General features: G+C 29.4%; 2 protein-coding genes across 5 annotated transcripts; one reads left to right on the forward strand and one right to left on the reverse strand.

Annotated features, from left to right (window-relative positions):
• The first annotated feature begins 4,603 nt into the window (after positions 1 to 4,603).
• Positions 4,604 to 7,687, forward strand: LOC127266127 (B-box zinc finger protein 22-like). 4 transcript variants are annotated; one of them, XM_051296263.1, is made up of 4 exons: positions 4,604 to 5,064; positions 6,327 to 6,761; positions 6,863 to 7,187; positions 7,297 to 7,687. In XM_051296263.1, the coding sequence occupies exons 1-3, from the start codon at positions 4,882 to 4,884 to the stop codon at positions 7,151 to 7,153; spliced, it is 909 nt and encodes a 302-aa protein (XP_051152220.1). In that variant the 5' UTR covers positions 4,604 to 4,881; the 3' UTR covers positions 7,154 to 7,187; positions 7,297 to 7,687. The 4 variants fall into 4 exon arrangements, with proteins under 4 accessions (XP_051152220.1, XP_051152218.1, XP_051152221.1 ...); XM_051296261.1 differs by having other exon boundaries at positions 7,320 to 7,687; XM_051296264.1 differs by having other exon boundaries at positions 7,335 to 7,687.
• Positions 7,688 to 8,888: 1,201 nt separating this feature from the next.
• On the reverse strand, positions 8,889 to 11,760 carry LOC127266077 (protein trichome birefringence-like 43). The gene is made up of 5 exons (XM_051296192.1): positions 11,498 to 11,760; positions 10,782 to 10,953; positions 10,518 to 10,693; positions 10,061 to 10,219; positions 8,889 to 9,261 (listed from the first exon to the last, which is right to left on the reverse strand). The coding sequence occupies exons 1-5, from the start codon at positions 11,758 to 11,760 to the stop codon at positions 8,946 to 8,948; spliced, it is 1,086 nt and encodes a 361-aa protein (XP_051152149.1). The 3' UTR covers positions 8,889 to 8,945.
• Positions 11,761 to 12,397: the final 637 nt, after the last annotated feature.

Genomic DNA, 12,397 nt, shown 5'->3' on the forward strand with positions numbered 1-12,397 from the left:
AATAACGTGCGTCGCGAAATTCACACAGTAGCTCTAACCTGATCACCAAACTAATTCGAATAAACAACGAGTAATGCTGCAAGGAAAAAGAAAATGAAATTCAACTATTCTCACCGCTTTGATGATCGCAAACCTAACAACAGCAACAACAACAATCACTCCAAAACTGGAAGAGCGTTCGCAGAGTAGTCTGAAAATCAAAATGAAGAGAGAGAGAGAGAGAGATAGGGCTGTGAAGAGCAACTCCATGCAGGCAGCAGTGAGAGTATATATATATATATAACAAACAATGAGCTCTCCCTCCATTAAAGAATGAGCGATCGCACATTACAACTATAAACTGCCTGTAACTAACCTGTAGCATGCATTATCACTCCAAATTCGATAATTATCTCAGCTCAGCTCAGCTCAGCTCATGCACAGTAGAGACCGAGGGCAGAGAAAGAGACAAAAGTGTTGTTTAGAGTTGAGAGAGAGAAAGAAGAAGGAAGGGGTACACTGCACTGCAGTAGCCACGGACGAGCCATGGAGATGAAACCAAACCTTTTCAGTTACGCTACCATTCATTGCTGACGTATAAACACGTGTGTATATATATATCTAGAGAGAGATAGAGAGAGATTATTTAAAAAGAAAACTCTGCTGGTCTGTGGTACTTGCGCCGTAGAGCTGGAAAATTAAATGGGAGTAGTATTTACCATAGTGATTTTTATTTTTATCATTTAATTTAAATATGGGAGTGTTTGTTTTGGATATTGGATTTTAAATATATTATTTATTTTATTTTATTTTTTTAAAAAAATATCAAATCAAACACCTATTTTTTATTTTCTATATTATACTCTCTTCGTTCCACATAATTTATCCATATTTTCTATTTTCGTCTGTCCCACGTAACTTGTCCTTTCTATTTTTGAAAATATAATTATGCACTTTAATCGTATTTTAAATTTTATAATTTTCTTAATTTTAATTAAAATATTTACTTATCTTAATCTTAATCTATAATTATTTTTACTAATATACTTCTTAATTATTTACTAATTATATTTTAACTAAATTCTCGTATTTACAGTAATACACTCATATTATATGGCACGGAGGGAGTACTAAAAATTAATTTTACATTCAAAATATCGTATCAACACCTATTTATATCACATCATACAACTATTCAAATCAAAATTTTTACTATTCAAATAAAATTTTTTACTATTCATCAATTTTGTTTTATTCCAAAAGTATCAAATCAAACAATTATTTTTTATTTTTTATATTTTATTAAAAAATTAATTTTATATTCAAAACATCAAGGTAACACATATTTATACCATATTATACAATTATTCTAATTAAAAATTTTATTATTCAAATCACAACTCAAAATCTGAACACCCAAATAAACACCCCCAGTATTTTAAGACAATATAAATATCAACACAATATATATAATAATATATTTTATACATTCACAAAATATTATTTTTATATTATTAACACTTTTTCTCATACTAAATATATATTTTTATATAAAGAATAACTTGATGTGGGAAAAAAAAAAATACTCACTCAATTCAAAAAAAAAATTATTATATTAATTAGTAGAAGTGTATAAAAGTTTTGATATTTTTACCATTTTAATTTATGTATAAATAATTGTACGTGTAATATTATATTTGTAATTTAAGTAAAAGATGAGTATTTTGATACTCTTATCTGTCATTCATATTTATTTTCACTTTTTTTTTTCATCCAAAGTTATTATTGTTTCTCTTTTAATTAAAAATATATCATTTTTTTATTTTTTTTTACTATAAAAAGAATAAATTTTTATTTTTAATTATTTTTCTTAAAATTCGTGCTCGATCAAATGAGCATAAATTTACACAACCGAGAGAGTATTAATATATAATTACTTTTTTAAAAAATAGGAAAAAAATATTTTAAAATAAAATAGAATAAAATAATAAAAATGATACTTTGAATTAAATTGAAAAAAATATAATTTTATCCTATAATTATATAAACTAAATAATATTGATTTGTATTTAAAAAATAAAACACACCCAAATTCTAACTCTTCAACTAAAAAAAATCAAAAGAAAATAAAACAAATTAAACAAAATCAAGGGAATTTGGGTTTACTATTAAATTGCAATATATTTCATTTTATTATTATTATTATTATTTTTTTTTTCATATTTTGTTGTGTGTTTGGTTGTGTTTTGCATGTGAGGTTTGGATCGAGTATAGATTGTAAATATTAAAATTTTGAATTGAAACAATATAAATATATAATGAGTTAATATTTTAAATATAAAATATATTTTAAGTATAATATAAAAATTATTATTATTATTATTATTTTGTCATACTTAAAGTATTTTTTTTTTAGAAAAATTAATAATACACTAATATTAAAATTCTCTTTAATTTTTACTTAAATTACTATAATTATTTTATATATAAAGTTAAAAGGCAAAAATATTAAAATCTCGCACTTCTACTAACTAATAAAATATTATTATTTTTTAATTTATTATAAAATTTCTAAAAGTCTTTTTGAATTTAAACGAAAAGATTAGTTTTTTTAAAAGATTACATTTTTATATAAATAAGAAAAATATACTACATAAGAAATTATATAACCAAAAGCTGTCATTGTATTTTAAATATAAAAAATATATTTAATTTGACAATATTAAAAAAAAAAAATAAGTAATTAATTTATATTAAATTCAATTCAACTCACCTAAACATCATCCTTAACATGGTTTCGCCTTCACGGGCAATGTTCGGCCCTCTTGGCCCGTCGAGCATACTTTTCTACCCTAGGAGTACTCCCTCTCTCATTACAAAAAGAATACTATATTTGTAACGGAATTCCGTCCCTAAAGTTCACATAGCTAACATAATTTCATCCTTAATTCCGTCTCTAATGTCATTAGTAACGGAAACGTATATTTAAGGACGGAAAAGTAAGATTTTCTTGTAGTGTATGGAATGTCAATCCTTAACGTGCCAACGGGCATGCTCCGTTACTGAGCAATGTCCCACTCTGTTGCTTCTTCGCCACTAGCGTCAAGGTCCGCTCTGAGATTATATGTAACGTGTCAGAATGCTGACACGTCCGGCGCGTAGGCCACGCATGTGTTGAGGCCCAAACCAGTTGTCTTTTATGCGCAACACGCTGGGATATACCATACAGTATGGAAGAATTATGCGGAACACGTACCTGCACCAAGATATACGCCGTCAATCATCCGTACAAGATAGGGACTCGCACACATGAGACGGACTATGGCTGAGAACTTGGGGCAAAAATGTCAACCTGTCACAATACTCCCCCACTTTAAGTCGCAGACGTCCTCGTGCGACGCTATTTAAGTGCATTGATATTGTTTCTTGCACTCTCGGTCTCCAGCGTCAGTTCGTCGACCCTTATCTGTGTACCTACAGTTTTTGTGTTCACCAACAACCAGTGAGGTTTTTCCATTCGGTCCCACTTAATTTGTTTATTTTTTCTATTTTTATTCGTCTCACGTAATTTGTCATTTCATTTTTTGGAATTATAATTATACAATCACATTTTAAATTTCATAATTTATAATTTTTTTTATATTTTAATTAAACTATTTAGTTATCTTAATCTATATTTATTTTTATTAAATTATAATTTTTTAACTAAGATACTTTTAAATTATTTACTAATTATCCAATACCTAAAAATCTAAACTAAATGGAACAATTTAAGTGAGACGGAGAGAGTATATATATAAAGAAAGTTATCATAAGTTAACTTATACTCCCTCCGTCCACTTACAATGTATACATTTACTTTTGACACAGTGTTTAATAACTAATAGTATATTAATTATAGTTGATAGTTAAAAGTAGTGTAATGACATTTTTGTCGGTAATGATGTGATGTAAAGTAAGGGTATTTGTGAAAAAAAATAAAGTATTTAATGAAATGTTTACTTAGTAATTGGACGTCCTAAAATAGAAATATGTATACTTTTTAGTTGGACGGAGAGAGTAGTAATTATTTATAATAATATTGTATAAGATATTTTTTTTATATTTTTAGCCTTTAATTTTATATATAAATAATTGCATATATAATAATATATTTATAATATAAATAAAAATTCACTAAAAATTCACTATATTTTAATATTAGTTTTGGTAGCCTTGCTTTTCTACTATTTTGCCAACCCGTATAGAACATTCAGTCTTCATCAAATGAATTTTTCCAATGTATTAAACATTTACAAATACATATACTATATTTATTTATATTTTTTATTATTATTATATTTCAAATATATAAAAAAAAGGAACAATTCTAGGCAGTATCATATTCGATTAATATATAAATATATAATGCAGAATTCTTCACTGCTAAGATATTTTCCGAATTTTGAAAAAATAATAAAAAATATATATATATTCTATGCAAATTACAGCTCAGCGCCTCTTAACACTCACAGACGGACACGTTCCTAACCGCCTTACCTTAAAACCATTTTTATTTTTTATTTTTTAATATATATATTATTATATTTAGATATAATTAATTAATGACTTTTCCCAAATATGATACTATTATTTATTTTAAAAATTGGAAAATAATCTGGCCTTGCTTCCTTACTTCCTTCATTCGCTTCCCTACTAGACGTAGCCGACGGCTGCCATTAAATCACCACCAAGCTCAGTACGCATCCTACTGAATCTGGACGCATTTCTGAAGGCTGAGGCCCAGCCTCGGGTGCTCGTGCTTTGTTCCTTGAAGTTTCTCTATTTTTGTCCAAATTCAGTGAAGGATCGGGGCGGTGTTGCTGCTTAATTTCGAGCTGGAGTTGTTGTTATATAGGAGCGATGAAAATTCAGTGCAACGTGTGTGAGGCGGCGGAGGCGAACGTCCTCTGCTGCGCCGACGAGGCGGCGCTGTGTTGGGGGTGCGATCAGAAAGTGCACGCGGCGAACAAGCTCGCGAGCAAGCACCAGAGGGTTCCGCTGTCGAGCTCGTCTGCACAGATGCCGAAGTGTGATATTTGCCAGGTTTTTGGATGATCTTCTTCTCCATTACTTTTTTTTTTTGGGAATTAGATTATGAGTATAATAGATAACAGTAATTTCAGTGATTATTTTAATGTTGATGAGTATCTTGGCGCGTATTTGTTGAACTTGCTTGTGATGCATTATCGAGGACTGATTTTTTTGTTTCTGTGAATTTTTTGATTTGATTATAGTGATTTTGTCTTCATTCTAATGCTTGTTGATGTTCTTGAGGCTGAGCTGCTTTGACATTACACTCAATTCATTTCACATCTGTTTTTAAATTCTTCTGTTGTGTTCAGTCAACTGTGATGCTGATAGATGCTAAAAATCCCAATTCCCACTTGGATTTTGAACAGGAAGAAAGATGAGAACAAGAAATAAGTAGATAACAGAGGATTGATCTATATATCAATTAATTAGATCCAAGTGTTTTGTATTGCTGATATGTTTTTGTCAAATAGTAATCAAATCAAGTTTTTGAGGGCCTGCATTAAGGCCAAGGGCATAATTTTTGGAATGTTCGTAATGTATGTTATGGTTAGTTAACAACCGCGGCCCACTGCTCGGTTTCGAGTCTTGAGTACACGATTATTAAATTCCGTACTAACCTACTTCAATTTAAAGGTTTGTGGTCTTGGGATGGGAGGTGGTGTATAGGATCGATCAAAATTTTGTGCCATGCATTTCAATCAGCATATTGGGACCGTCGATGATGCATTTTGTCTTTCTCAAGTGGGTCGATTGGGGAGCAAAACCATGTGCTATCATGACTAGACATTTTAGGTTGCCATGCTTGTGCCCCATGCTGTTATCATACAAAGCATATGCATCGTGTCCCTTTAGCTCTAACACCACGTTTAATGGCCACTTTAAAAGTTTTAGGTTTATAGGGTCATGTATCTGTTTATATTATTGCCCTTTTTTCTATGTTTATGTTCAACTAATCTTGAGGGGCCCTTCTGCAAATGTTTGTGAAGATTATGCTCGATATATATTTGAGAGGAACTCTAGTCATGATTAATAATGTGTGGATTAACTGATACCGGATGTTTCTGGTTGTTACGCTGCATACTAATGATGCATTATACTTTGATTTGCTATGTACAAACAGCATCAAAGTAAATATCCTTTCTTTGGTTGCCAGGATCGGATTCACTGGCATTTTGTTACTATAAACTGATACGTAGTGGGTGACAACATACCTGTTGTTTTATGTTTATTGATTCGGTAGGGTATAATGCTCGTGTTGTAATCTTTCCCAGGAAACAGTTGGCTATTTCTTTTGCCTGGAGGACCGAGCGTTACTTTGTAGAAAATGTGATGTTGCTATACACACAGCGAATTCTCTGGTTTCAGCTCACCAGAGGTTCTTGCTCACCGGCGTTAAAGTAGGCCTTGAAGCTGCAGAGCCTGGTACACCTTCATCATCCTCGGGGAAATTGCATTCTCAGTCTAATGAGAAAAATGTAGGGCCGGACCCTCGCTCTCAGCCGAAGAACGGTTCGGTTTCACAAACTGGTCAATGTGGTAAAAGTCTCCCTGTTGAAGCTACTGTACCAGGCGATTATTCATCATCAAAGATGCCTTTTAATGGAGGATCTGTGACCGGAAGCGTTTCACAGTGGCATCTGGATGACTTTCTTGCACTTAGTGATTACAATCCGAATTATAATTTCATGGACGGTGGCTCTTCTAAGGTATTATTAGGATTAATTTTTATCGGTTATGTTTTCTCTTATTTTGTGATGATCGATCTTAAGTGCTAAGAAATTTCAATTTTTCGAAAAAATTTAATCAGGCTGACAGCGGGAAGCTCGGAAGTGACTCCGACTTCTCCCCAGTACTCCGGGCAGCTGATGCAGAATTAGATGGCAGCGATGAGTTTTTGGGGCAGGCCCCGGATTCATTCTGGGCAGTACCACAGATGCCGTCTCCACCAACAGCATCGGGGCTTCACTGGCCTAGAAGTTACAACGAGAATATATCTTACTCCACGGCATATGTGCCTGATATAAGTTCCTCTCCCCGGCAGAGCTTCCAATATCGTAACTCCAATGCTCGTTCTTCTAAGCGAAGAAGACATTCGTGATGATTCCCGACTGCCTGAGGGAACTATCTGTCAGGTGTGCTCTCTATTTAATATATTGAATAGGATTGTTTCATAGCTCCCGAAAATTTGAAAAATAAAAAATAATACGAGTCCAAGAGTGCATTTTCATTGATTTGCTTTAGTTTGTGTGATTTCCATGCTCTAGAAACTATCGTCGCAGGATTGAAATCGATCTGACAGGTTGAAAACACCGGCCGATGATGGGATGGGAAAGGCTTATTTTAGTGGTAGTGTGTGCTTGATAGTTGATCCTCCATAGTTGTGTTATGGCTACATTTATAGGTAAGACTTAATGTGCAAAAGTGAGAGAGGATATTTCTTCTTTAGAGTTTGTGTGTTGTATTATGTGGATGGAAGCATTCTTTTGATGCTTTTTTTATTTAAATTTTGTTTGGTGTAATGTTGGGAGATAGTTTTGATTAGAGTGTTAGATTCATGTCTTTGTATCTTCATTCACATACATGATTGTATGAATTAAAAAAATACTAAGAAAAAAAAGGGTCATTTTGTGTCTTTGTTATCTTTGTGGAAATGCCCGTCTAAATCCATAACTTTACGATGACAAGTTTATCCTAAGACATAATGCTACCAATTTTCCATTGTTTATAATAGTTTAAATATATGTCTTCTAAATAAACAAATGTATACATATACATATATATATATATATATATATATGAATTCTCATATTTTTAATAACTAATATATGCTAGTTATGTATTTCTACATCTATGATATATATTCATTTTGTAGTAAATCTGATAAACAATGATAAATTTATTCAGTGGCGATTTTGATTATGACGATTATTTCTGTCAAAATTTTACAGGTGAAAAATTAAACATATACAACTTTCAATTATCACTAAAATAATAAGAGATCAAATACATGATTTTAAAATTTAATACATTAATAATTATAAAACTACTTATTTATATATGTGTATATTTAACGAATGAGATAAAATTGTTGTGTTACTTTGGTAATTATCATTGAAGAAATTGTCATTCTTATTACGACCGTGGTGATTCGTTGTAACTTGTTTTATTTGCGTCGTCTAAATTTATTTTCATTTATTTTTATTATTGTTATTAAACTTATTCTCGATTTTTTTTTAAATAAAAAAAATCATATTTTTTACTCTTTTTTTTACCATAAAAGTAATTTTTTTTTTTATATCCATTTTAAAAATATGTAACAGGTCAAATGAACCCACAATTAGATGATAAATAGAATTTTGTTTATGAAGCATTGTAGCTTGTGTGCAAAAGGATTAAATATTAAGACTGGCTTTAATTACAGTCAAAAAAATATTTTGAAAATTCAAAAATAGTAAAAAATTTAAATATAAATAATTATTTGGTGTAAATAAGTATAAGATGCAATATTTTGTATACCATTTGAAATAAAAAATAAATATTTAATATGTTATATTTTTTAAAAGTAATTTTTCATCGATAAAAGGATCCTTAAGTAAAAAAAATAATACCCCCTTCGTCATCAAATTGTATGCTCATTTGACTGGACATAAATTTTAAGAAAATAGATAAAATAGAAACTAATACATTTTTGGATAAAGAGAAAATAGAAAAAAAAATAGTTTTTTACTTAAAAAAATTAGAATAAATTTGGATAACAATAAAAATAAAAAATAAATAAAAAAACCTAAGAATAGATTTAGATAACAATAAAAAAAAAATGAAAATATATTTGGATGAAAATGGAGCATATTATTTGCCCAAATTTATTTTCCAATACACACGTTAGGACTTTATGACTTTATGCTGGTAACTAATATGCTATATAACAAGTGGTTCCACGTATCGGGGACACCGGCGAGGCACCAATGGCTACAATCGTTGCCCTTTTGGCCTCCCAATCCATACGCCGACGGGTGTCCATCTTTTCGCAATGCCGAAAGTTCTGTTATATCGAGAAGGCGTACAATCCCCACCTTCGTCATGTTATTTATCACTCCCTTGACCACCTCGACTGCCGGCAAATTGCCTCCGGACGCCGGCCCGATGATCGGTAGGGTTTCTCCGAGGCATGTTGTCCCTTTTGTAGATGCATTCCACTCGGCACCACTGTTAATTAATAATTTTGACAAGGCTTTAAACTTTTGTTTACAGAGATATTTTTTAAAAAATTTGTTATTTATCAATAGTAATTTTTTTTAAAAAAAATAAAAAATAAAAACAACACATCAAGTATATTCTTTTATCTTATAAAATATCACATCAAATATTAAATTTTTATTATTTTTGAAACTTTTCAAATCTCAAAAAAAGTTTATTATTATTATTATTATTATTATTATTATGAATTAAAATATTTATTGAATGTAATACTTTATATGAATATAGATGTGAAATGTATAATAATATTGTTGGAGAGAAAATAAATTGCATGATTAAAAGAGAACTTTAAGAGAAACTAACTCTAAGTATTCTTTCTATATTTTTTAAGACATATTTTTTCAAAAAAATTAATATACTATAGTTGTTTTTATATTTACTACACAATTTCTTATACTTCGCAATTTTATTTTATTTTTTTCATTTCCAATCATTTCACAAAACAAACAAAATTAGTGTGTTACTCGTGATTTGCATTACAAATTTTTACTTGTTGATCTTCCTCATAAAACACTATATATTATATTAAATACTAATTTTTATTTATCATATCACATTCAATATATATATATAAACATAAATATATATATATATAAGAAAATCACAACTAAACACACTAAAAAATATATTACACGGATATGTATATATATAGTTCACAAAATATTAAATTTAAACTACTATTTAAAAAAAAAAAAAAAAAAAACTAAATTGTACTTTACAAAGAAAGATAGAAAGGAAAGAATATTACTTGTAGTGAGTGGGAGAGATGCCCTGAAAATAAACTTTGGTAATAGAAGGATCTATGTTAGAATCAATCCATTTTGACCATGTCTTTAGTCCCTCCTTAAATGCTACCAATCTGTCCATGTCTTCATATACTTTACCACCAAACTCTATGTAGTCCCATCTGCATATATATATATATATATATATAATCAATAAAAAAATATATTTATAATTGTAACAAAATGAATATTTGGTTGATCAAACATGTAATTTTCGCTACAAAAAAAAATAATATATTTGTAATAAAATTTCGTCCATAAAGTTCACGTAGCTAACGTAATTCTATTCCTAATTCTGTCTCTAACGTCATTGGTAACATAAAAAAAATAGATTTAGAAATAAAAAAGTTCCGTTACAAAAATGATTTTTTCTTATAGTATTTGTTATATGCTTTATGTAATAAATAGTTAGGTCCGTACGCTTTTTGTTTCCCCTTGTGGAGCCACCAATGCCATGTGTTGAATACGAGCATATCGAAACCTTTCCACGTTTCTCCGTTACGGATAGACTCGAGCTTCAAAATTCTACTCTTATTGACGATGTCTAGATCGACTAGAAAAGCATTTCGAGATAGCATCAGTGATATGTTGTAGTCCTGCAAATAATTTTTTAAATGAATAATTATCGTTGTTTGAAAGAAAAAAAAAAAGTTCATGTATATTAAAATAGTAGATATATCAAACCGGGATATAAAATGTCGAGACATCTCCAACTTTGGCAAGGGTGAAATTTGATTTGGGAAGAGATGTATGAAGCATACATGTAAGAGATTGCCACTGATTGAGGCTAAGTGAGTCCCCTACAAACATAATTCTCTTCCCTCGAAACCTTGTCACGAAATCTTGCCCGCTAAATCTGTATATCAAATACAGTTTGCAAAAATAAACATGATTCGAAAATTTGATTATAGCATATGAAAATAAATATTTGGATTTATAAATTAGAGTTCGAAAGATTTTCGAATCAGACCAATTACATATTTGTAAAACCAAGTTGTTTTTTGGATTTATGCAAATTGGACCGTGTCTAACCCCGACCCGATTTATCAAAACAGTTTAAGTATAAGTAAAAAAACAACTTAATATAACTGAATATAAGTCAAGAAAAATATTATTTTATTATAAATTGTATTTATTTAGATTGATATAATTTATTTTTTAATAAAAAAAAATTACATAAAATATAACTAAAATTACTTTTCTTTTTAAAAAAATTGAACTGAAAATCAGGTTGTGTCTAGATCTAGATTTTTAGGCTTAATCCAAAACCGAGTCATCACGAAATGAGTTAAATCAACTTCGAATTGTCATATTTAAAATCAAATACTTTCAAATAAAGATCTTATAACGACAACTGAATAAATTATTACATAAACACAATATAATAATTCTACGCCTACTTGGGAAGTTGGCATCCGTCGGGCTTCCATCTATAGTTGAGGTAGGCTTTATCGGGCCTTCCGTTGCCTATACAATCAAATTGATCTTCAATAAACGAACATTGTGAGGCTTTATAGGAAGGATACGAATCATCGTAAATCCATTGGCCCCGGTAGAAGTCACACCCCGGATCAATGCATGAAGAATGTCGAGAATATAAGAGGGTTGATAGCATAAAAAAGTAAATATAAGTGAAGAAAATGAAGAACTTATCAAACCCCATTATTTAGCTATAAGAAAACATTGAAAACAATAAAATGAACACTTATATATGAATTAGTTAGGAAGTGTTGGTTGATGTTTGGTACTTACACTATATCTATATATATATTAACTTGGAGGGAAAGACAATTTTCTCTAACAAACTTACAAAAGGAAGATATATATATATATAGAAGTAGCACATTTGGTGTTAAAAATAATACTGATTTTTAATCAAAATATAATATAAATGCGTTAAAAATAATACTGATTTTTAATTAAAATATAATATATTATTACTACGTAGAAAAAAGTCATTGGTTGTATATTATAGAATATATATATATAAAAGATAATTCATTTTTTCTCCTAAATTGCATTGATTTATTCTAAAGATTTCATTTCAATTGGAATTTGGTTATTCACAATGTACGAGGATCTCCGCTAAGTATCCATAGCTGAATGTGATAAAAAATTAAAAGGAAATGATATTGCAGTCTATTTATATATAGAAAAAAAAAAGAGATAAATATATATTTGATTTGATATATCTTCATTTCATTTAATGTAATAGATATATAGTTCGAAAAAATATGTTAATTTAATAATTATAATATATGAAAATTTATTGAAAATATATACTGGATCCATTCTATTTT

Source organism: Andrographis paniculata, unplaced genomic scaffold (assembly GCF_009805555.1).
Source record: "Andrographis paniculata isolate CXL003 unplaced genomic scaffold, ASM980555v1 Contig74END, whole genome shotgun sequence".
Lineage (NCBI taxonomy): Eukaryota > Viridiplantae > Streptophyta > Magnoliopsida > Lamiales > Acanthaceae > Andrographis > Andrographis paniculata.